The sequence below is a fragment of the Gymnogyps californianus genome, chromosome 4 (genome assembly GCF_018139145.2).
Source record: "Gymnogyps californianus isolate 813 chromosome 4, ASM1813914v2, whole genome shotgun sequence".
In the NCBI taxonomy this organism is placed as follows: Eukaryota; Metazoa; Chordata; class Aves; order Accipitriformes; family Cathartidae; genus Gymnogyps; species Gymnogyps californianus.
The window spans coordinates 64,754,303-64,778,036 of record NC_059474.1 but is presented as its reverse complement, the minus strand read 5'-3'; the positions used below and the strand labels follow the sequence as shown (position 1 = coordinate 64,778,036).

At 46.1% G+C, this 23,734-nt stretch overlaps 1 protein-coding gene across 14 annotated transcripts in view; it reads left to right on the top strand.

The window, feature by feature from the left end:
* Positions 1-23,079, top strand: part of SEC31A (SEC31 homolog A, COPII coat complex component) — a 45,898-nt gene extending 22,819 nt beyond the window's left edge. For 4 of the 14 annotated variants that reach the window (XM_050896583.1, XM_050896571.1, XM_050896569.1 and 1 more), the window contains 13 exons: positions 1,142-1,268; positions 2,293-2,438; positions 4,293-4,466; positions 5,032-5,205; positions 7,810-7,902; positions 8,567-8,696; positions 9,797-10,153; positions 13,649-13,696; positions 15,465-15,523; positions 17,658-17,930; positions 18,333-18,452; positions 21,318-21,389; positions 22,335-23,079. In XM_050896583.1, the coding sequence (XP_050752540.1) occupies positions 1,142-1,268; positions 2,293-2,438; positions 4,293-4,466; positions 5,032-5,205; positions 7,810-7,902; positions 8,567-8,696; positions 9,797-10,153; positions 13,649-13,696; positions 15,465-15,523; positions 17,658-17,930; positions 18,333-18,452; positions 21,318-21,389; positions 22,335-22,514 (1,953 nt within the window). In that variant the 3' untranslated portion in view covers positions 22,515-23,079. The remainder of the gene's footprint in view (positions 1-1,141; positions 1,269-2,292; positions 2,439-4,292; positions 4,467-5,031; positions 5,206-7,809; positions 7,903-8,566; positions 8,697-9,796; positions 10,154-13,648; positions 13,697-15,464; positions 15,524-17,657; positions 17,931-18,332; positions 18,453-21,317; positions 21,390-22,334) is intronic. The other 10 variants (XM_050896579.1, XM_050896575.1, XM_050896577.1 and 7 more) reach the window with 8 other exon arrangements.
* Positions 23,080-23,734: the final 655 nt, after the last annotated feature.

Genomic DNA, 23,734 nt, shown 5'->3' with positions numbered 1-23,734 from the left:
GCTGCCTATAAAATGGGCATGTGCTTAAGTGCTTTCCTGGAGCAGGGCTGAAGACTGCAAAACACAGTTACTTGGGGAGTTAGGGCACGCAGCACCACAGGCTAAGGTCTGTAAGTGGGATTTTGCTGGTCATCGCCTGCAATCCAGTTTGAGATAGGAACAATTTGCATTTCTAGTAGTGGAAAAGTGAAAAGAGGAAAATCTCAAGTATTAAGACTCTGCAGGATTTCTTCCCCTGCCCCCAGCTCCTTTCCTGCCTCTGACCTTATCAGAGGAAGGAGAATTTTGTAGTGTGTGGGAAATTTCTTCACTGTAGTTCATCCTCTGGGAAAAGGTATTTTTATGGAGAGCTGACCACTAACAAGTGAGTGTTGACCTTGTAGTTAGGACCTTGCATTTGTTGTTCAGGTGTGTTTTTTTCTTTTCTGGTCCTTAACTACACACTTAATGCTTGTTCAGCTGTTTCTGAGCTTGAAGTCTTGGCATGACAAGGGCTTTGTTCACTAAATAGCAGCAGAGCTGCCAAGTCTGTCTTTTGTCTGAAGCAAAATAACCGGAGGCAGAGTTTGAGATGGAAGAAACTGGAATTTGATTCTGAGGCCTTGTGGACAGGCAGCCTGTGTGTGTGGGTGCAGGGTAGGAATACTGCAGCCAGCTCAGGTTGATATTGCTGCCAACTTGCTTCTTCGAGCAGCCTTTTCAACTGCCCCTCACTGGTCAGCCTGAGGCCAAGAGCTTAAAGCTGAATGAAACAGTTTGACAAACAAAATTCATACCCCTTGCTGGGCATTCTGTAGACGATTTGTAGCTAAATACTTGGTATGTTATCTTTGTCTGCAAAAACAGTACTGAAAACCATCTGCAGCAATCCTAGCTTGCGGAGATTTGTGCATTCTTTTCTTGCACGTTTTGTAGCAATTGGCCTGTCTGTGTTATCTGAGATTGTTTTGTGATTTTCACTGAACTCCTTTTGAAGTAAAATGTACTCTTGTGCAGCTGTTGAATTGCAATGCAGTATCTGCCATGACCCTGGATACAGTGGGGATGAGTACACTTGAATAGATACAAATTATACTGTATCCTAAAAAACAAAGGAAATCCTACCAAGATCTTAACTGTGGTCTCTCTCCTTCTGGTCAAGCTCATCACTGCAGTGGTAACGAAGAACTGGAAAGAGATTGTGCAGTCTTGTGATCTGCAGAATTGGAGAGAGGCTTTGGCTGCTGTGCTCACTTACGCCAGGCCAGATGAGTTTGCAGCCCTTTGCGGTAAGGACAGTTTACAGACTGGATGTCATTTATTCCACTTACAGCAAAACTACACTTTGCCACAGTTGTTTTCCTTCCAGTAAACTATTATAATGCCTTGTTAGCTTCTTTGATGGATAATACAGTTCTGCGGTCCTGTTGCAGAGGAGGAGAGGAACCTCTGAGGTGTTGGGTTCCCAGTATGTTCCCTGATTTTCTGGGCACAGAACCCAGACCCTGGTGAGCAGCTGTGTCCTGGCATTGCCTGTGTAGTGCACAGCTGCTGGTCTCTTACTGTTTCCAGATGGGTAATGGTGATGTTGATGTGACAGGTGTCTCAGCCAAGGGCCCAGTGTCTTAAGAGTGTTTGTGCATGGGACACAAATGGAAATGTTTCAGGGAAGCGCTCTGCTCTTCTTTCCCAAGAGCAATTCTGACTTCTTGGAAGGAGTCCTCTTTCACAGGCAGTGAGTGTGCCTGCCCTCGTGTGTGCTGAATGGCAGACAGCTGGCTGGGTTTAACCCATAGGGAAGTTATATTGCCAGTAGCTGTCTGCCTGACACCCATGTGCCCTTTGGATGCTAGCCATGGTGTCTAGGGAGCTGTACGACTCACTTCAGCACACATCGGCCCAGAGCAGTATCACGGCTTTGTTGCTTACAGCCTTGGCCGGTTGCACACTCGAGTCATGCTCCTGAAATGAGGGACTGCAAAAAGTGGGTGGCGAAGGGGAGAATTGAACCCTGGCCTCTTGTCCTTTGTCATGTTGGCAGATGGACTGCCCCCTCTGACATGTCTGAGGTTTGCAGGCATTTGACAAGTCCTTGCTGCCATGACATTAACTGCCTCTGAAGTGCCCTGGGCTCCCATGAGATAATCTGTGCTGGACACCAGAGTATGTCCTTAACAATGGAGCCCAGAGGCAATATCTCTTCTCACTGTGCTGAGCAGGCACACAACAGGTGTTGAGGCTTCCCCAGCCTCGACAGTGATGGAGGGATCACTGAAGTGATTCACCAGCATCTTTTGTTCATATTTTTCCTAGATCTCCTGGGTAACAGGCTGGAGAGTGAGGGGGACAGCCTTCTGCAGACACAGGCTTGTCTCTGTTACATTTGTGCCGGCAATGTGGAAAAACTCGTTGCTTGTTGGACCAAAGCTCAGGATGGAAACAGCCCCTTGTCCCTTCAGGTTGGTAATTCTGTTAAGAAAGATGTTGGAAGTAACAAACTGCAATCATTTGGTGCTTAAATTGAATGATCTAGTCTAGAGCTTTGATGCTGTCTGATAGCTGCATGTATCTCAGGATGCAAGCCTTTTCCTTCTGGAATGAGTGAGTGGCTTTTGTAGAAATAACATGTAAATATGATATTGGAAAACGTGTTGTGAAGCACGATGACCCTCCTGTCTGCTCTGTTCTTTGGGTAGTCATGCTAATACGCTTCTTGGGTAAAAAGATAGTTATAGGGCTTAGAGTGTTTTGGTAAAGAAGGGGCTTTGAATGCTTGCATCTTTTGCAGTAGGGGAATACTTGGACGTTTTTGCTTTTGGAAGAGATGGCTTGGATGTTCAGGGGAAGAAATCTAATAAAGTTAAATCTGGAGAGGAAACTGTAGGAAGGCTCTCATGAGAGTTTTCTCTAGGGGGTTGCCCATACAGGGTTTGGTTTCCAGCAGTGAAATGTATTGCATATAGCAAATATCTAGGGGGGAATAGGATTGATGACAGTGAGATGAAGCAATTATGGAATAATTCATTTTATAGTATAATCTTAGTTTCTTCCATCTGTTCAGGGCCTTTGAAGGACCAATTTTAGAAAGTACTTGAAGTAATGTTACCTGGCAGTGCTGTGAGTCTCTGTTTAGTTAATCGAAGGAACTGGAGTATATCTGAGTTTTAATTCTCATTATTAGCTCCAGTTTTGAATATAAAAATTACTTTCCAGTCTCTTGATTGTGAGGGCTTCGCTTACAGATTTGCCTTCAGTTTGAATTTGCATTTTGATTGCATTGCTTTGCTCTCTCGGACACTAAAGCTGAAAAATATTGTTGGAGTCATAATTAGGCTGCTTATTTACTATGATGTGGAATTGCTGAAACTCGTAGAAGCTGTTGGTTATCTTGATTTTTTTTTTTTACTTGCCTCTCTTGAAGTACTGATTTGTTGGGAAAAACAAAAATGTATTATTGAGCAGTCAGTAAACAGTCCTTATTAGTGATGTATGGTTGAAATCCTGTGTATGGTACGCTCATTAAATCTATTTTAGATTTTAAAGAGGCATTGCATGTTAATATTGGTAAATGAATATTTGTTGTATCTTCCAATATAATACAGCGTGAGTAAGAAAAACATGAGAAAACAGGAACATTTTCTGGTCAGTAACTTAGCACTAGAAGGAAACCCAACCAAGACGAACTCTGGTATTTGGGGATATGCAAGGAAGGCAAGATATGGAGTATTCCTGGTGAATATCAGGAATTTTTTTTTTTGCAGTAACAACCAGAAAACCATGGACAACTCTCCCAAGGGAGTTGTTAAGATGGTTAAGAACTGACTTACTAAAATGCTGCAAACAAATGTGCGGCACCCCAGCACTAATAGTGGTGATGGGCATGATGTTTTCCGTTCAGTCTCTTGGCTCTCACCAGATGTATTATATTTATGTATTAATATTTATGATATTTTTTATGAAAGCATACTGTTTTGGTGGACATGCTCAGTGCTGATAGGGCCCTGAAATCCTGTTTAATAAAAGCAGTTCTTTTGGCTTTGAACTCTACCTGATGCGCTGCTGGCTTTGCTGTTAGAAGCCACTTGGTGCGCGGTTGCCACTTGCTGTTCTATCGTGTCACGTGCTAGGAAAGTCGTGCCTTCGGTGCAGCTGTAACTGTCTGGGAAACCTGCACTTGGCTTGGGCTTCCCGTCGGGTCAGTGGGGTTCTGCAGGGCTGCCCTGAGGAACAGCCCTCCACAACAGTTGTTAGCCAGGGCCTACTTCACCCCATTGTTCTCATTTGTGGGTTTTGGTTTTTTTCTCATCTTCCAGGATTTAATAGAGAAAGTTGTAATCCTGCGCAAAGCCGTGCAGCTCACCCAGGCTGTGGACCCTAATGCTGTCGGGGCCCTTTTGGCTGAGAAGATGAGCCAGTATGCCAACCTCCTGGCTGCCCAGGGCAGCATTGCTGCAGCTTTGACCTTCCTCCCTGCGAACACCAACCAGGTACGGGGACTTCAGGTTTTTTACTCCCTCTCTCTGTGTGAACAGGTGAGCAAAGGTCTCTGCATGGTGCAGTTAGCCAGCAGGACTGCCATTTGAAACGCACCTCAGGATGTGATGGTCAGGCTGTTTCCCCTCTGCCTGCGTAGGCCTCACTGAGCTGGCAGAAGTACACGGCCTTGTTCTTCTCCCTCTTTGTTTCACACCCTTGTCCTTGCAGCCAGTGGCTGCCAAAGGGGCAGCTGTCCCTCCTGCAAGCCAGACACAGTGAAACCTGTACCTTGACACTTGGTTGGTTGTTTTCTTTTGATTTCTCATCTTACATCAGCTGATATTTGTAGACGGGGCTGGCTTGGGAATGATGCAGCCCAAGATGGGAGGCAGGCACATGTAAGGCAGTTCCAACGGCCCCATGTCTTACACAGAAAAGACTTATTTCAGTCAAATAAAGCAGAGCAGGCTTCTGAGAGAGCGCTCATCAGTGTCTGGCCAGTCAGCCTCTTGGTGTGATGCACTGGGTGACAGGCAGTGCAGTTAACCTTCCTTCACTATCCTTTTCTGATTGCAGCCAAACATCATGCTGTTACGGGACAGGCTTTGCAGAGCCCAAGGGGAGCTCACAGTGGGACAGGAGGCCCTCAAGGCACCGTATGAGAGACAGCCCATGCCCAAAGGACGAGCTGGCCCTGTGGGTGGACAGATGCAAGGGCCCCAGGCTCCAGCCCAGCAGTATTACCAACAGGTAAATGGTTTTTTGGCAGTCAGGGAGGGACATGGTGCTTGAGTTCTGGAGAGTGATGGATAGAGGATTTTTTTTTTCCTTTTTCTTGATCTGAGCTGGGGCTATATGATGTACCTCTACCAATAGCCTTGTGGTGAAAGTCATTGGTGCTGCTTTTCAATCAGTACAGATGCCTCCTTTACTCCTCATTTGGAAACATCCGTTAAACACCTTGTCAAGTGGCCTGCTTCTGAAGATTAGGTGTTTTCCCCTTTGTTTGAAAATGTGCTTCAGTGCCAAGAATGACTGTGCGGGAGAGCACTGCAGGATTTTTCTGTGCTTGCTCTCATAGTCCCTGATGTCGTCCCATCCCTGCAGGCCTTGCAGCTTGCTCATGCTGCTCACCAGCCTCTTCTGGGGCTGATTATTTCCCTCCCCCAGCTCTAATGTTGGCTGCAGAAGTTGCTGAGCAGTGGCAGTAGCAAACTGAGGGCATGTTTCAGCAGTTGTGAGTACAGCCTACTATGAAAACACCTTCCCAGCCAGGCGTAAGGAGGCATAGGCAGCACGGGCAGGAGGTGAGACAGGGACGGGGAGGCAGGCCTGGGCTGAGAGTGAGCTGTGCCAGAAGAAAGACCCGGTTAGTATGGGACTAATAAGGGAGCTGGGGGCTGTGCAGGGAGGAAGAGGAGAAATAGAGGAGGCAGATGCCCTGGTTTTATCTCTAGCCTGAGGACAACACTGCATCAGACCATGTTGGCCATCACTGGAGTGTGGTGTGGTGGGCAGCCCTGGCTGTGTGCATGCTTAAAGAGCATCGCCAAGTCCCTAATCCCTCAGCACAGTGCTGGAGCTCATCTGGTCCTGCCCTACACAGGGGCTCTGGGCTGGGCTTTCCTGAGAGCAGAGCTGTGTTAGTGCTGCAGGTGTTCTCCTTGCACAGAGGAGATTGGCACAAGCATGACATGAGACATGTCACAAGCATGGCACAGAGACATGGCATGTCTCTGTCAGTGCTGCCCTTCAAGCACTGCCGGCCAGAAAAATGGGGGCAAGAAGGAAGAAGGGCTGAAAAGTGGGGGGGAGTTGGGCTTTGTTCTCTCCCTCTTGATGCCAACAATTGTGTGTGCCTTCGCCTTCTCTCCAGGGTGTTAACAAGGTAGATTTCAGGAGGGACAAAGCCTTCATCCTGTTCATACAAGATTACCTTGCTAACGCCACTGCATATGATTTTAAATGCATCATTGTCAGTAATTAACTGCTATTCTTTCCTGTGTCTTTGACCTTCTTCCTTGTAACCAGTGAATTGCCTTGAGAAGCAACGCTGCGTATTTCCCGTTTGGCTGTGGAAAATAGCAGCTGTCCTCTAGATGGCGTGATCTTAGCAATGCTTTTTAAACCAGACTTCCTTCTTTGTCCTGCTGTTTCAGGAATGCCTCAAGCTATTATTTAAGCAAGCCCTGCTCATTAATAAAAGACTGGGTGTATCACAACCCCACGAGCACACTGCAAGTGAGTTACCCCCTGTGTTCTTGGCTTTCCAGGGAGCTCATGCTCAGCAAGAACGGCTTGAAGGGGACAGGTGCCGTATCAGAAAGGTGCCTAGCGGTATGCTGATGAACCAGAATGGAAAGAAATGACATATTTGAGTCTTAGGATACTTGTTTTGTTTGACTTCCTTTTAAGAAAGTGTGTACATAGGGCTTGTTCAAGCTTGAGGCAGCTTTTGGGGTTTTTTTTTTTGTGTGGTTTTGTTTAATTGCTGTCCCAAATAGGAACATGTACTTAAAACTTGGTTTCCTTTCAGCATAGGTTTTTGAACTCTCTTTTTCATCTGAAAAAAACAGGCATGAAAGGGGAGCCAGCCAGCCAGGACTTCAGGGCCACAGTTTTCCCTCTGCCTGCACTCAGGTGGGGTGTCAGGCTCCTGACCCTGGCTGTGCATCCCGCTGCTGGGCAGCACGCCCTCTCCTTGCTCAGGGACATCGCAGGCATAGGAGGTTCTTGGTTTCTGTCTCATCAGAAAGGCAGTAGTGATCGTATGGAACTGAAGGGCTTTGGAGTGGCAAAGAAGGAAGACAGAGGAAAGGAGCTGTGGGAGACTGGCTGGGAAGCAATTAGCATTAAGATGTGTGTTTGTGCATGTGTAAGAGCTGAATATCAGATTTTAACCTTTTTTAATTCATCTTAAGCTTGATTTAAACAGACTGCTTTTGTGTGAGGCAGTATGTTTGAATTTAACATGGAACTTGGGACTTCCAGCTGTGGTTAGTGATACTCAGTGTGATGCAGTAGCCTGGGGGAAGCTTCTGCAATAGGAAAATGTGATGAAAGAGGCAGACCTGGCTCACTGGCATGTGTAACACTGCACTTGCTCCACAGCCTGTTGCAGCTGCATCTCTGCTGTGCTTGGTCTTCACTCTGCAATTCACTTTGGCTCCAGTGCACAGTGATTTTGTCTGTCTTGAATGTACTTTTCCTTCTTCCTCTGAGATTTTATGGCTGTTACAAGTGCCAGCATGCAAACCTTTTTGTGTTCACTTCTTTGCATCTAGTTTTGTGAAACCCTTTAGACTTTTTTTATTGTTTTGTTTTCCATGATTGGTATTTCTTTGTTCAATTCAGGTTAGAATTGCCCCTACTGTCACTACCTGGAGTAACAAAACTCCTACTGCCCTTCCCAGCCATCCTCCTGCAGGCTGTCCCTCTGACACACAGGTATAACCTTCATTATTCCTCTCTGAGCCCCTGCTCCACCCCAGTATGTCCCCTGGTGTAGTCTGTGTGCTTGACACAGTCTGGTACGGATAGACGGAAGGAGCAGCTTCCACGTGTGCTCTGGTTTTGTTCTTCTGTGTCTTATGTTACATTTTTTTTTACCAACGCCCCGATGAGTGGCTCTGGAAAGCCTTGAGTGGGAGCTCAGTGTGACCTGAGCCTCCCCAGCCCTTGCCCCACACTGGAATATTTGAAGTGTGATGATATTTTTCCTTTCCCTCTTTCCCATGGAAATTAGAAGCTTCAGGGTTAATGTTTAAGTTGTTTAGTTGAAAGCTGTGGATGGCAGGGTGCTCTTGAACTGCCTGAAAAACAGGCAGTGCTGGCAGGGACCTCTTCTTTGTGCAGGAAGGTGTGTGCTGCTCTGCTGCTGCTGAAGTCACTGCACATACAGGCTGTGCTTTCAGTGTTATGCTGGGCGCCCTAAGGCACTGGGGTGGTTGGAGGCATTTGCCCCTGTGCTGGTGGCTCTTCCAGGGAATGTGGTTTCAGGCCTTGAAATGTGAACTGATCATTTTGTTACAGTTTTGCTTCAGCATTGCATTACTGTTGCTGACTAAATCCTATCTCCTCCTACCCTTTTTCCTGCAATCTTTTTTTACAGGGAGACAACCCACCTCCTCCAGGGTTTATCATGCCAGGTGCCGTTAACCCCAACATGCCACCGCAGCAAGCCACATCTTCCAATTACAGCATGTACTCACAAGCAGGCACCCGGCCTACATACCCGCAGAGTGAGTAGCAGTAGCTCCTCTCTCCCTCCCACCCAAGTGGGCCAGCCAGGTGATGAGGCCACATTTACGTGGGGATAGCCAGTCCCCTCCTTGGGGCTGGGAGGGTTCAGACCAAGCCAGTCCCACATTTCTTGGGGGGGGGGGGGGGGGGGGGGGGGGGGGGGGGGGGGGGGGGCAAAGCTCCTGAGATGACATCTGAGGATTGTCATTTCTTGGTGGGGTCCAGACATCAGGCACCCTCTGTCAGGTACTGTCTGTGCTGAGAAGGTGTCTGCCCACAGCTCTTAGACTCACTCCTCAGCTGGCCCTTCCCAAGGGTTTGCTGGGGTCAGAAACCCCCCAGTGTGAGTCCTGGAGAAGCAGCATGGGCCTGGCAAAGAGGGACCCAACTCATCTGTTTGCAGCCAGGCCATCCAGTTCTCGTTGGGACTCCATGAAGATGGGAAGGGGGATGAGGAGACAAGGGCAGTAGTAGAGGTGAGTGAGGAGACAAGGGCAGTAGTAGAGGTGAGTGAGGAAGGAGGCAGAGCACTGACACACTGAAAGCAGGGGACTGAAAGTACAGGCACCAGGGAGGAAAAAATGGGCATAGATGGGCAGAAAAGAGGCAGTGAAGTTGAGCTGCAGGGCCCACAGTGAAAGGCTGTGAGTGTGCATTCACTTCCAGAGTCTGCTGTTCACTTCCTTGGCCTAGGCTTTCCCTTTGTGCAAACCTGGGGCAGGGGTTTCCCTTCCCTGAGAGGCACCATGAGGATTGCAGTAGTCCAGAAAACAGCCAGAGCAGCAGTGTCCATGTGCCCCAGCCCCACCCCGAGTGGCGTGGTGGCTCTGGGCAGGAGAGTCTGTGTGGGAGAATGGGAGTCCTTACAGCCAAGAAAGTCCTTTCTCTGGCTCACCGCTCGCAGTGGCAGGCTGAGGTTTTGAGCAGTCCTGCAAGTGCAGGTAGAGTTGTGGAAGCCAGGATTTGGCTGGGCAGGTAAGTGGTTTGAGGGGGAAGGGGCAGGAAGAGAGTCGAGTCAGGTGGAGAAGGAAGCAGAGGCAGATGAAACCTGCTCCTGTTATGAACTCACTGACTGAATGTCTTTTCTCCCTGTTTGTAGCGTATCAGGCCACACAGCAGTACTCTTGTGGAACAGGGGGACCGGCTCTCTATCAGCCTCAGCAGCCTATTGCTGTCCCTGCTTCAGCCTCTTACCCAAACCCTGCCCCTAACACCACCCCTCCCTACCTGCCCTCTGCCGCTGTCCACTCCATGCCCTCCCCGCTGTACCCCGGGCAGCCTCAACCCTCCCCAACGAGCCTCAATCCCGTCTCTTCCTTCCCTCTTCCTCCTTCTGGCACATCCTTTCAGCATGGCAGGCCAGGACCTCCAGCAACTTCTGTGGCTTATGCATTACCTACTGGACCAACAGGTACTCTGCCTGCAACCAGTGACCTTCCTGCATCCCAGAGAACAGGTCTGCGCTTGGACGGGGGGCAGGCAGGGAGGGGGAGGGGTTTGCTTTATTACTCACTCAGTTAAATGTGCACCTTTTCCTTGTGAATGCTCCGTACAAAGTTTGCTTTTGCTTAGAGGTCAAGTCAAAGCATTTCTAAAACACTTCATCTTCCCTGTGCATCTGGCAATGATTACAGCTATGTTGCTGCAAGTGAGGACTTGCTGAGCAGCATGAGCAATTGTCTTTCTCTTGCGAGTCAGATCTTGCCACAAACACAGAGCTTTTGTCTTGCCCAAGACAGGGTGCCACAGCATTGTCTTGTTATGAGGCTGTTGTATACCGTGGATGGATGGTGGCACACTTCTAACCTTGTGAGGTTGGCGTCAAAACCTGCTACGTGGCTGGAGAGCAAAATACAAGAATGAGCAAGTTTTCCTAATAGCTGCAGAGAAGATGATCCCAATTCTCCTCGCAGAACAATTTTGCAAATGTAATTTGTCTGTGTCCCCGGTTTGTGAGTGGCATTTCAGGCCCCCGGATTGGCACCATATTTAATTCAAACAGCATTTCCTGTGGCATTAGCTCACTTCCATTATTTTTTTTCCTAACCACTTAGTGCAATGGGATTTACTGTAGCTGTGAATGCCTTAAAAGATAATCAGAAGTGATTTAGAAATGCTTTTACATGTCTCTTTCCTGAATGTTAATTAAAAGCATGTGTGTGTGGCTGACACATAAAAGCACGTTTGAGCATACATGGTGAGAGAGCATGCACTGAGGTGGGGCTCAGTGTCTCCTTGTGACTGCCTGGTGCTGTGGGACAGTGACCTCGCTTGTGATAACAAACATGTCTCTTCACTTAGCAGCCTGTGAAACAGCAGCTTTGCATACGTCAGACTGTGCAGGAAGCATGAGCGGTCCTTTTCTAAACCTGGCCATAAACATACTTCACATCCAGGTGGTCCAGCTGGAGAGTGAAGGACCAGATCTGGGAAGCAGGGAGCAGAGGAAATGTTAGGCAGGATTTGAGGGATGTTCCAGGGATGCTGACTTTGCTGACAGGCCCTAAGGACCCCACTGTGACTCCCTCTGCTATTTTAAAAGTCTGTTAGGGGTGATGCAGTGCAGAAAGACTTGGCAGCAGCAGTCCTATGAGTAGGTGCTCCTGTCATCCATGAGGCTGGGAGCCCACATGTCTCATGGCATTACCTTCACACACACGCTTGTGTTTGGGGGAGAAATGGTCTTTTGCTCTGTCAAAAATAGAGAGGACTGGTGTAGGGCAGCCACCAGGGCTGCAAGGGGAGAAGAGGCCTTTTCCATCCATCCTACAGCCAGATTTGTTGACCTCTCTGTTCTTGGAGATGCTGTACCATGACCTCTCCTGACCCCATGTTACAGCGCATGTCAAACTTGCATCTCTAAGCCAGAGGAATTATTACATTGGACAGAGGAAGATGTGTTGGATAAGGTTCTAGGCCTGGGATGTGAAGCAGCACATTATAATGCAGACAGCATAGCTTCTGCACCTCCAAATAAATGCAAGGAACAAGAAAATTGTTCTTTCTTATCCATTTTACTACTCTACTTGCGACACTGGCAGGCACTTCAGATCTGTCATTTGCTAAGTTTCTCGCATTAACAGTGAAGTGACATAGTCCATGTGGCGTGCTCAGAGCAGGTGAAGCTCTGTACTCTGGACAATAGAAATTAGGGACATTAATGACAATGCCAGTCGATTTGTAAAATTGTGTAATCCACATAGTAGTCTAACACAGCTTGCCTATGTCATTTTAATATAAGGGGAATTGAAGTAGTCATTATTTGCATTGCCTTGCCAGATTTCCTTTCAAAATTAAAAGTTGTCCATACTAGGCTTTTTATAAAGCTTTCTGAGAACCATCAGTGCTGCTTGTGTTTTTCCCAGCAGCTATGGTGAGAAGGCAGCCAGTATAAAGTGTCAAACCTTTCCGAACCCAAACTTGGGCATCATTTCTGATTCCTGGCAAACACCAGCCTTGGGCTGAAATGCAGGGGTAGACTCCAGGGCACAGTGAGGTGCCAGGGCCAGGTGGCTCATGCGTGTGGGCTGCTGGCACGCAACTGCTGCCTGCAGCTGGAGAGCTATGGAAAAAAGTAAGAGGTATCTGAAAAGCACACTCTGTCCTATTTCAATCTTTAGATTATGCCTTTCAAAAAACATATAAACAAGAAGGAAAAAAAACCTTGCTTTGTAAATGCAGAAATGACAGTGTACATGCTTAATATGCTTAACCACCAACGTATTTTCCAGAGTAGCTGCATGGCTTAGTGAAGGACACCTTGGCATGAGATCCCATAGAACCACAGAAATCTGCAGCCAGAATTAGATCTCACCTGTAGCTCTGAATGTTCCAGTGCAGAGCATATAGTGATGCTGATCTTGGCTTTGAAGTGGTGTGCTTTTGTGTGTGGTGACGATCTAATCTGGGAACATTATGTTTCACTTTGCAAATGTGATTCATTTAAAGGTGAGGGTAAGGGAGGAAGGAAAAAAGATCTCAAATTTGAAGTCTTGAAAAGCACCTGACCTTTGAACTGGCTTGGATTTAAAGATGCACTTAAAAGAAACAGTTCTAGAAATAGCTTCTGTTTTTTGCAAATGCATATAACATCAGTATGTTAAGCTGTGCTTGGAGCCCCAGTAAGCAAGAAAAGCCCACATTTAATTTCATCTTCAACCTATCTCACTTTGTTTTGTGATAGATGTTTGAACCTGCTTTTAAGGGAGTTTTAATTTTCAGAGTCTTGAATCTTGTTTGAAATTGTGACAGAGCAATTCTGAGCTAAGGGAAGGGTTTGCACCAGAACTATAAGCGCATCAGACCAACCCCAGGGACAGGAGTTATCTCATCCCTGATGTTCCTCTTCTCTTTGAAATGGCGAAGGCTTTATTGGCTGTGTTTTGCCATTTGGATTTGTTGCTCAGTCTGAGCAGGCAGTGTGTCTTTTCACATGGGTGTAAAGCTGCTGTGCGAACAAACTTTTTTTTGCTGGGCTGGATGCAGTTGAGAGCATGCCTTGATTTGGGAAAATACTTGACGCCCACCTTGAAGTCAAGTACTTTAAGCATCTCCTGAAAAGCTTTCTGGAATGGTAAAACGATGGTGAGAAGATTGTTGCTAAGAGTAATGGTCTGCCGGCTGCACTGGCTGGTAGGAACAGAAAATGAGAACACTGGAAGAGATAAGTGGGCCAGGACTCTGCAACATTTGTTAGAAACAACTAGAAACACTAATTTACTGCGTGGAAAAAGCAACAGGCTTGTTTTCAGGGAAGGCAGACAAAAGCAATTCCACAGGGTGGTTTGGACAAATGACTTGTCTCTAAACTGGCATGGTAACTAGGTTATGCGTTTTTTCTCCTGACTTCTCATGCTTTATTGAAACTAAATTGCTAATCAAAAATTACAGACCAATTGTTTTATTTTCCAAGAAAAATCTTTTTTTAGTTCTCTTTGCATTTTATCTGCAGAAAGCCTACCAACTCAAGACCAGGCCTCTCCCTTCGCAGGTGAACTAGGTACCACCTAACCTAAAAATAATTACAGCCACTACATGAAATTAATTGAACAGACATCAATAATGCGTATGTTCTTCAGAGAACATTAAGTGCGATGCTGTTTGCCAATTAGACTTTAATCAAATCAATTTTTAATTCATTAATTAAAACCAATAACAACGTATCTGGAGTTTTTAACCACAGAAACAAATGCTGGTTTTCCTTTTTTAAAGCAAATTATTCCAGGAAATTAACAGCAATAACAGTCTGGGAGATTTTCTTAACATGTTACCACTATCAGCACTGCAGAAGTTAGACTTCCTATATCAGAAATACTCTGGGATTTTCTGGATAGGGAGGAACAGAGGAGCCCCTGGGGCACATGGCTGTCGGGAGACAGCACTGCCTTTGGTTAAAAAGAAAGCAGATGTGAAAGGGGTTTTAAATAGTTTTTCATTTACCCCTTTAACATGCTCTGGATGTGGAACTTGTTTAACAAAAGCTCAGGAGCAAATGAAATTTCAGATAAATTGAGCAGATTCTGCAGTGATGTTAAGCTCTGCTGTCTAAGGTGAATTCATCATCTGCTAAGTGAAAAACACTGTGGTGAAAAAGTCCATTGAGCAGGGATTTGGTTTTGTTGGCTTTTTGTGGCTTTGTGCAATAAATCCTGATTACTCGGCGAGGCCATGGTAATGCTGAGATATAATGCTGTGGTCCTGATTACATGCGCTCCGTGATGAGATGGGGTACTACTTCTAATGCACTAACGTGAGCTTTGGTGCACAAATCTTGCAGCTGCACGGAGTGTGCTTTCTTGGAAGAGCAGAAGGTTTGGTACAGAACAACACCCTGGACTCGGAGTGAATCTGCTCAGACATACTCTGTGCTGCTTCTAGTTTCAACCAACTTGCTCTTGGTGCAAAAAGCTAGATTTTGCCACCTTGCTCCAGCAGCTCTGCTCTGCTTTTCGGACACAAAGCACCCATAAACATGCTGTAGCTGGCAGGGGAAACCTGGTTTTATGGCTCTTTTGTGTCTCCAGGATGGCTGGGTGAATCTGGCTCAAAATGTTTAAGGCTCCTGTTGCCTCTTATGCCTCTTCTTTCTGTGTTGTGTTGCTGGGGAACATGTCTTAACTGTCATGTATAAATCCATCACAGTACGCAATCGCAGCAGCAGCTCTTGGGAAATGGATGCAGCTTAATGGTGTTCTTATTCACCCATGGTTTCTGACATCTCTGCTGCTGATTAATGTTTATAATAATGTTACGGTGATCATGGAGGAAAAAAAAAGTTTAAAACCAGTTCTCATTTCTTCTCATATGATACAGATGGGAGAAACTTTCACCGGTAACTGAAGCTGTCTTCACATATACAGTCTGTGTAGCAGAGCTGTGTTTTGGGCATGGTAGGCAACTGCCTGCCTTTTCAAAGGGCCTGTCTGCTCAAAGTTTTTTTTCCTGCAAGAGAAGAAAAAGTTAATTATTTAAAAAAAAAAAAAAAAGGAATCAACTTCTGTCAAACTTGAGAACAGTTGGTCAAGATGCCAAACCTGCGTAGTGGGTGCAGAGCCCAAAGGGTCTGATGGCTGGGGTGTTGGGAGGCTCTGGCTGGCGCAGGAGCTGTTCTGGCTCCCAGTGAAGGGCAGAGGAGCAGGCAGGTGAGGGCAGGCTCTGCCAAGCCCCTGCCAGTAGAGCTGTGGCAGGGAGCTGGCCCAGCTGAGCTCAAGAAGGCATCACTGCCCTCCTCCGAGGTACTTACAGTCTCTGTTTTCTTTCTGTCCTAGGGCCTCAGAACGGCTGGAACGACCCTCCCGCCCTGAACAGAGCTGCCAAGAAGAAGAAGGTACTCTAGGGAATCCTGTCTCAACACAATTGAGTGCTGACCACTTGAAAAGCAGTAACTTAAGCTGCTCCTGGGAAACTTGTTGGCAGGAGGAGGAAAAAGAAGGGTTAGCAGCAAAAAAAAGCTGCACCTCATGAGCAGAAATGGCCTTTATGCCTCTCCCATATGCATTCTCTCTCTCAAAATATTTAAGCCTCTAAAGAGATGGTGGCTTTTTGCTAAAGTTGTGGCTGTTAATAACAACATTGATCCTGGTTTGAGGGAAGAAAATACCTCAGACTGTTTTCATCTGCAGTAAAGCAGATGAGTTTTGCAGGAGATGATACTTACATGAAATGATGAGGCTGTGCAAATTGTTGTAGATTACTGACTTTGCTGGAGCTGAAAGCAATTTATCCTGATTAAGGGTCTGACCCTGAGAGATCTGCTGAGGGTAAGACAATTTTCGTGATGGAGACAATGTAGTTTTGTAAAACAGATTTAGATTGCAGCAGGACAGAATAACTGGGGACACTTGGCACAGAGCAGAGTGAGCTTTTTCATCCCCTGGTGCTGCTGTAGTTTTGTGTATCTCCATAGCAGTCAGTGTCATCTGCTGCTCTCTGAGCCTGGTGCATTTGGGAAGCAAGAGTCAGTCTGGAGCGTGTAAAGTGTGGGGAGAAAAAAAAAGTTGGAGCACCAAGATAAGGTCTGGATGAAGGTGAAGGCAGAAGTCTCCCTTACCCGTTGGGTTTTGGTCTCTGCAGTTCAAGATTAAGAAGCTTTTGGAGGATGGATAGGGGATGCTTTGTGTGCTCCTGACTGCCCCAGTGCTGTGATGTTTGTTGCACAGCAGCCAGCATGCTGCCTTTCAGGGCTTCAGGCTCTTAAGTAGAAGGAGGAAAGTTGTCAGTGAAAATAACTGCTGGACCTGAGAGCTCAAGAAGCAGCCTTCTGCAAACAGGGTTTTTGCTACTGCTGTGTGTGTGTGTGTGTCAGCCAGAATTTCTGCCATAGCCAGGGCTTGAGGGTTGGCTCCCTTCTAAATGAGGAGTCATGTTTGTTGCATTCCCTGTTGGGTATTTAACAAACCTCTGTCAGAAATGTTTGTGTTTGTTTCCCTTATGTCCGCTGTATGAGGGGGTGGTTTAGGGTATTATAAAATGACTCACCACATGGGCTATTGTAAAATAGAAGAACTGTCTGGCATTTCAAGCCGCAGCATAATTTGCAACTGTTTTCCACCTAACTAAGAACTTATCCACCACTCAAAAGTTTATTGCTGTGATTCATTGCTTTTGTAACTGACTCTGGTGCTGGATTGGGAATATTTTGCTTGCTGTCCCAAACCACTAGCTTAATTCTGGCATCATTCATTCAGGGTAGCATTCAGGGTTCTGTAATCTTTCCTTTTTTCCGTGCATGCCCAAAGAAATGTGAGCATTTCCATGGGAGCTCTTTCGTTTGAGTTCCTGTATGATGCATAGCATTTCCGAAACGCCCCTGTGTAAAGACTGGCAGATGCTTAGGGATGAATCTGAAATGCGCTCATAATCTGTTTTAGCGCAAACCTGTTTGCCAGAAGCTTGAAAGGCTTTCAGAAGGTTTATTGGTCTGTGTTGCTAGCTGTGACCTATGTACTGTATGGACAAAAATGTACCCTTGAAAGTGAGACACAAAAATCTAAATATAATGACCCAATAGTAAGAATAGATGTAGGTGTGGGTTAGTTTTCATTAGTGCAACTCTTCTGTTAATGCTGGTCTGCCAAACTGTTTTGTGCCCTTAGGAGAGGGGGAGTGGCTCTGATTTGAGGTGGCTGTACTCAGCTCTTGTGGCCAGGGGCAGGCTGGGCAAACTGCTCCTGCCCTCTTCGGGCAGGAGGACAGGCAGAGTGCACAGGACTGGAAACGCTGGAGGATATTACTGCTCCAGGGCACTTCTTACTGTGCAGCTGCAGCCAGAGGAATGGGTTTGTTTAGCCAGAGTGAAATCCTGTATTGCCTGCCCCTGTTATTTCTATATCCTGGGGGTTCAGCGCTCTGCTTGGCGCAGCTCTCAATTGCTGCGGGTTGGGAAGTCTGTAGGAGCTGTGTGTTGTGCTCTGCCTGCAGCAGCCATGGCAGCGTAAATGCACTGTTTGTTTTTTCCCCAGGTCCCTGATAACTTCCTGCCCCCGGTTCCTATCACCTCCCCCATCATGAACTTGCTGGCGGATCCGCAGTCTCAGATGCAGCAGCCTCCGGCTCTGGCACCACCCACGAGCGCACCCAGCTTCCAGCCTATGCACCTCCCTGCAGGGCAGCCGGTGCTGCAGGGTGGCTACCCCTCTGCTCCCCAGCCCCTGGGGCCGTGCATCATGCCACCCACTGTTTCCAAACCCAGCACGGAGGGGGCCCCTGGGGCCCCGATCGGCAATGCCATCCAGGTAACATAGCCCCAGCATTGCACAGTTTTGGTTTGTACATCAGGGGAGCCTTGCAGGCTGGGATCATGTTGGCCAGGCATTTCTTGTACCTCTGAAGTGTACTGCAGAGTTTTTAGTCACTAGCGTTGCACCGTGCTGGCATTTTGCTACTGTAATCTCCACCTAGACACTACCTCTTTACAGTTAATACTGTAGTCAGTATGGACCAACAAGCTACTTCCTTCTGCAACTTCACAGCTCTCCAGAGGGAGCAACAGCAGATGCTGATAACGTCACCTCCACACACCCACAGGGAAAAAATAGGAGTTGTGCCAAGCTGGCTAATAATCCCACTTGGTTTAGTTGAAAATAACATGTGGTCACAGTGACCTGGAAAAGCCTCACCTGCTCTGTGTTTCTCAGCATGTGCAGGCACTGCCAACAGAGAAGATTACCAAGAAGCCCATCCCTGAGGAGCACCTTATTCTGAAGACTACGTTTGAAGCTCTTATCCAGAGGTGCCTGCTGTCTGCCTCCGATCCGGTAGGTCTCTGTGGTGTTCTCAGAGTACCCCTGTGTTTGGGTGAATGCGCTCTCCTGAGATAGCTTTTTCCTTCTAAAAGCTGCTTTGAGCCAGCCACAAGCAATGTGTAGAAAAGCCATATGCACATAGGATGTGATAATCTGGGGCCAGAGCACAGCCCAGCTGCCCGAGCACTTGGACTCTGGTCCTTACAGACCTCAGCATGGGTAGAGCACGATGGTGCTGTTTATGGGCAGGGTATTAACCCTTTGCAGCCCCTTCTGCTGCTCTCTTCTAAGGAGGAGGGTTGGAATTGGTTACAGTGGAGGTTTTGATGTTGATGGTTAAAAAATAAATAAAATTAAAAATTCTAAAACCTTCAGAAAGGGCTGTCCTTCCTTCTGTCAGGTGGTCACTGTGGAGGCATGCCCTGTACATTTGCTTAACTGCGTATAATTCAGAGCAGGAAGCAGCTGGTATTATGCCAGGTCTGAGCCAAGGCTCACATGCGTGAGTACATGCCTCAGATTTTGATCTGTGATTCGTGATTTCTGATAACTCATTTCAAAAGGAAGCAACGCGTAGCAGAGAATTGGAAGGTTACTAGCTTTAACATGACCACTGGAGCTGGATAAGAAAAACATTTCCTGTGGTAGTCAGTACTTGTAAACGAGCCATCTGTCTCAAAGCTTCTCATTTATTTCCAGTGGTCAGTAAATAACACACTACCCCAAAGCCCAGATGCTGACTGTTCAGCTTGTGCCTGCTGCATGCTGAAAGGTAGATTATGAAAGACAGGCTGGTGGTGTGCAGAGGGCTTTGTGCACTAAATGTGCTTCGTCAGCAGCACAGACTCACACTCCTGCTACAGTGACTAGGAGCTGAGCTGTCTGAGGGCTCTGTGGCTGTGGGAGTATATTGGACATTCGGTGTCACTTCTGCCTTATGTCCGCTGTACAATTTCAGCTGGCTCTGTAGTTTAGACTTGACATTTGCATGTACATACTCCTTTCCTCTGTGGGTCTCCAGCCCAGCAGTTTCAGGGACTCACCCACACACTCCTTTACAGAAGCTTTTCGAGGCCATAGACCTTTCTCTGGACAGACCTCATAAGGTTCAGTAGCATTCGATTGCTCAAAATCCTTTCTTTACAGGTTAGGCTGTGGAGCGCAGGGATAGAAGTGGTACACTGCATGGACCCTTTGACCTTTTCCTCTGAGTGCCCCTTCTCCCAGACACACAAAGAAGGCAAAAGCATTCAGTTCATATCTGCACCCAGGGATTGCTTTTCTGCTCTGCCGACACATTTTGCTTGCTTCTTGTTAAGTCTCTCTGATTTTCTTAGGCAGAGTAAGCATTTCCAGCACGCAGCGCTGAGAGACACTGCCCTGACTGTATACATCAGTCATTGTCAGAACAAACACAGACACTGCTCAGTTACTACATTCCAAAGGGGAAAATGGGAACAGGAAGCAAAGAGTGAGGAGAACAACCAGTTTGCACTTTTCCACCTAATTTCCTTTGGCTGGAGAGATGTCTTGCTGTTTATTCAACACAATTTATTTCTCTTTGCACTAGTTGGCCATCTGTAAAATGAAAATAGCATGTATGCCTTTTCACATGTTTTGAAACAAATGTTCCAAAGTCATGTATCTGAGTTAGCTAGTCCAAAAGAACTGGCCAGTTTCTTATCTGCTCCTCATTAGGGTACTTTTTCCTTACTTGTCTCAGTTCCTTGACAACATAACTACTGCTGAGAGGTTTTCCGCACGTGGCCTGAGATCCACATGCTGTGTTCTCCTTTATGCCCTTTGCCATCTGAACAGCTTTCTCTAATTTCTAGCACAGCAGGCAGCTACCAAGTCTGTCTTTGCCCTTGAGCTAGAGCATTCCCATAGGCTTTGTTATTTTCTCTCTGGGCAATTACTTAATCCAGGGAAACATTTCCAGTTGCCAGGGGAAATGGCACTATCCTAAGCGAAGATGGATTGATGTGCATACTGATTTAGGAGGAAGTTCCATTACTCTTGTTTTACTGCTGTTGACCACCTTCTTTTTTGTGCTTCTGTAATTGTAACCTTGATGCTTTATTACTGTTTTATTATTCTGAATTAAAATCTTCAATTTCTGTAGCTGTTTGTTTAAAAAAAAAAAGTAGATAAAAATGGATTTCTCTAGCAGCTGCTGTGGCACTCCAGGTGGAATGTACTGGGGTTATTTTAAGAGCCTTTAGTGGCAAAATAATTCCAGACACATCAATGGGTGGTTTACTCTATATAAAATCATGGAAGCACAAAGGATCTGTAAGGACAGTTTGGGTTAGGCTATTAGTTTTTCTGTTGACAGTAAAAACTTAGAAACTCCTGGTTTTACTAATCACATAATGAAAAAATATATTTAGGATTTGCCCTAAATGATGACTGAGGTGTACATACTCAGACCTTAGTGACTCCATGTGCCCTTAAGCTCTCATTGATGTTGGTGGATACTTGATGCCAGTAATAACTTTATCCAGCTATCATTATGCTTTGCCAGTGAACCATAGAAAAAAAATTCATGCTGCAACTCAGAATTCTGTCATTTTCCATATCAGCTATACCAGTGGGTTTTGCAAATGACCAGTGGCTTTTGGGATGCACCTTCACAGTTTACTATTCTCTGTAGCTAACTAGAGCAGTTACATGTGGAGAACTACAGTCATATCACGTGGTCTTTCCTAGTAAAATCAGGGGAGAAAAGTACAGAGCAAAGAATTCGAATGATGTGTTAGGAAAATGTTGTTGAGAAAGGAATTTCGTGTGCTGCGTGGACCTTTTTGCAATGATATCAGATCAGTATGGTGTTCTTAAAATCACTGTGTTTTAATGTATTTATTTCTGTTGCAGCAAACCAAGAGGAAACTAGATGATGCAAACAAACGCCTGGAGTTTCTATATGACAAACTTAGGGAACAGACAGTAAGTTCTGTTTTACCCCCCCTCCCTCCCCCAATCAAATATTGCAGGTATGGCCAAGAACTTCATTGGTGGTGTGGATCCCTCTGCAATATGTAGCAGGTGCTTGTTCTTTCTTTGGAAGCATGCTTGAAATCCATTTATTGTATGTTTCCATGCATTTCCCAGAAACGGCTAGGTGGAGTGCTTGGCCCCAAGTGCCTGTGCAGACTTTACAGTGTTTTGGGGCTGTCATGAGTTTTATGGTGCTGTGCAGGGACTGCGCTGAGCCAAAGAGCAGAGCTTGCAGTAGGCACTGGGTGAATGCATCAGGAGGGTCCCTGTCCCCAGCTGCTGGAAGAAGTTCCTCTGCTCCCAGCAGGAAGTGAGACACATGCAGCCTTGGGGTCAAAAAAAAAAACCAAACCCCAGAAGATTTAGATGTTGGAGCCTCACTGACTTCACTGGAAGGCAGATGTGCAAGTACTTTTGAAGATCTGGTAATTTTTCCAAAGCCTTCCAGGAGGTCTGTAGCAGAATAAAGGACTGGGCTTAGATCTCTTGGTACCTTAGGATTAGAGTGGTCTAATCCTGTCATTGTCAGGCCATCTTTGCTGAGCAATTAACTTTACCCCAAAGGCATAAAAGCTCAGTAGGTTTTTCATGTGCCACAGTCTGTCACAGCAGGTCTCCCACTTCAGGGAATTGCATACAGGGGCTGGCAGTGAAGGCTTGCAGGGCTTTGCAGTACTGCAGAGAAGGTACGTTCTGGTTGAAGTCTGCTGTTAGACTTCCCAGTGACTGTTCCCAGTGTGGTGCAGCTCTGAAGATGGCTATCTTTAAAGAAAGGAACTAATTGCTGCACCTTCCTGAGGGCCAAATGTTACACTCAGGATTTCTGTTTTTCTAGCCCTAGTGCATGCACTGTTTTTTCTTTATGCTGACCTGCGTTGCCTGGCTTCCTTGCAGCTCTCTCCAACCATCATTAGCGGTTTACACAACATTGTGAAGAGCATTGAAACCCGCAACTACCAGGAAGGACTGAACATCCACACCCACATAGTCAGCACCAGCAACTTCAGCGAGACCTCTGCCTTCATGCCTGTTCTGAAAGTTGTCCTCACCCAGGCCAATAAGCTGGGTGTCTGAAGTAACCCTGCATTTGCAAAGCCTTGATGGTTGCTTTTCCAAAGAAGTGCATTTCTACAGCAAACATGCAGGAAATGGACCAAATGGTAGTCCTTACAGCTTGTTGCGGTAGAGCGCTGATAAATGGCATTACACTCTCCCTGCAAAATACTTTGTTCTAGGAGGGCTGTGGAGCCCTGGTGCTTTTATTTTAATCCTTTTCCCATGCCTAATGATTCTTGTCTACAAATAGTATATTTAATGGATGATGCCCCATATTGTCAATTTTTAGATGCATGTTATACTGCTAAACAGTGGCTTTTAATAACAGATATATGTGTTAAAGCAAGACAGGTTGTGTATCAGACCCTAAAACAGATTATTCCCTTCCACCCCACTGTTTGTTATCCACCAGATTAAAGAGTCTGATCGTATTATAAGTGTATTTGGTCTTTCATTTTATGAAGCTGCTTGCAGTTCTGTTATTACAATTTACATGTTAAATTGCTTAATTTTGCACTGGGGCAAATGAGCAAATTAAAGGCTAATGTGATATTTTCAATAAATGTTAATTTATTAAAATGTGTCTTTATGAAGTGCAACTTGGAGATTTTGAACCCAGAGTGCAGTGGGGCGGCTTTCTGTTGCATCCTAGGCATGAGGCTGGTTTTTTTTCTCCATGCTCATCACTAAAAGGTCTGTTTAACATTTATACTGAGAGATTTACATTTCAAGAAAAGGTTTAGCAAGGATTCTGAACACATCTGTGTGTATTTTTAAAAGCTAAGAACGGAAATAATGCAGAGTGGTTTAAGCCACCCATACAGAGAGACGGATATTTAGTGTGTAAACAAGGTGCAAATTGTTTCTTGCAGTCCCCTGAACCTGGAGATTGCTGCTTCTGCTGCACTGCTTACCACTGCGAGGGCATGCTGTGCTGTGAAACTGCAAGCATGCTTCTGCTGGCCATTAGCAAGTTGGGTCAGGTGAGTTTCACAGCATGCTGTCCTTTCCTGTGGCACAGTTGGAGCTGGCTTGAAGTTTTAAAAATCTGAAACTGTGTGCCATGAATAGCAAGTATGTCTAGGAAGAACAGCAGTTGGAAGAAATGTCCAGGTTTAAAAAAAAAAAAGGCAGTTTTGCCTGAAAACTACCTAAAACATCGGTGCCTGTAGAATGTAGATTTGGCAATACATACTGCAAGAAATATAAATAACAGTGCAAATCATTGCTGACTTCTG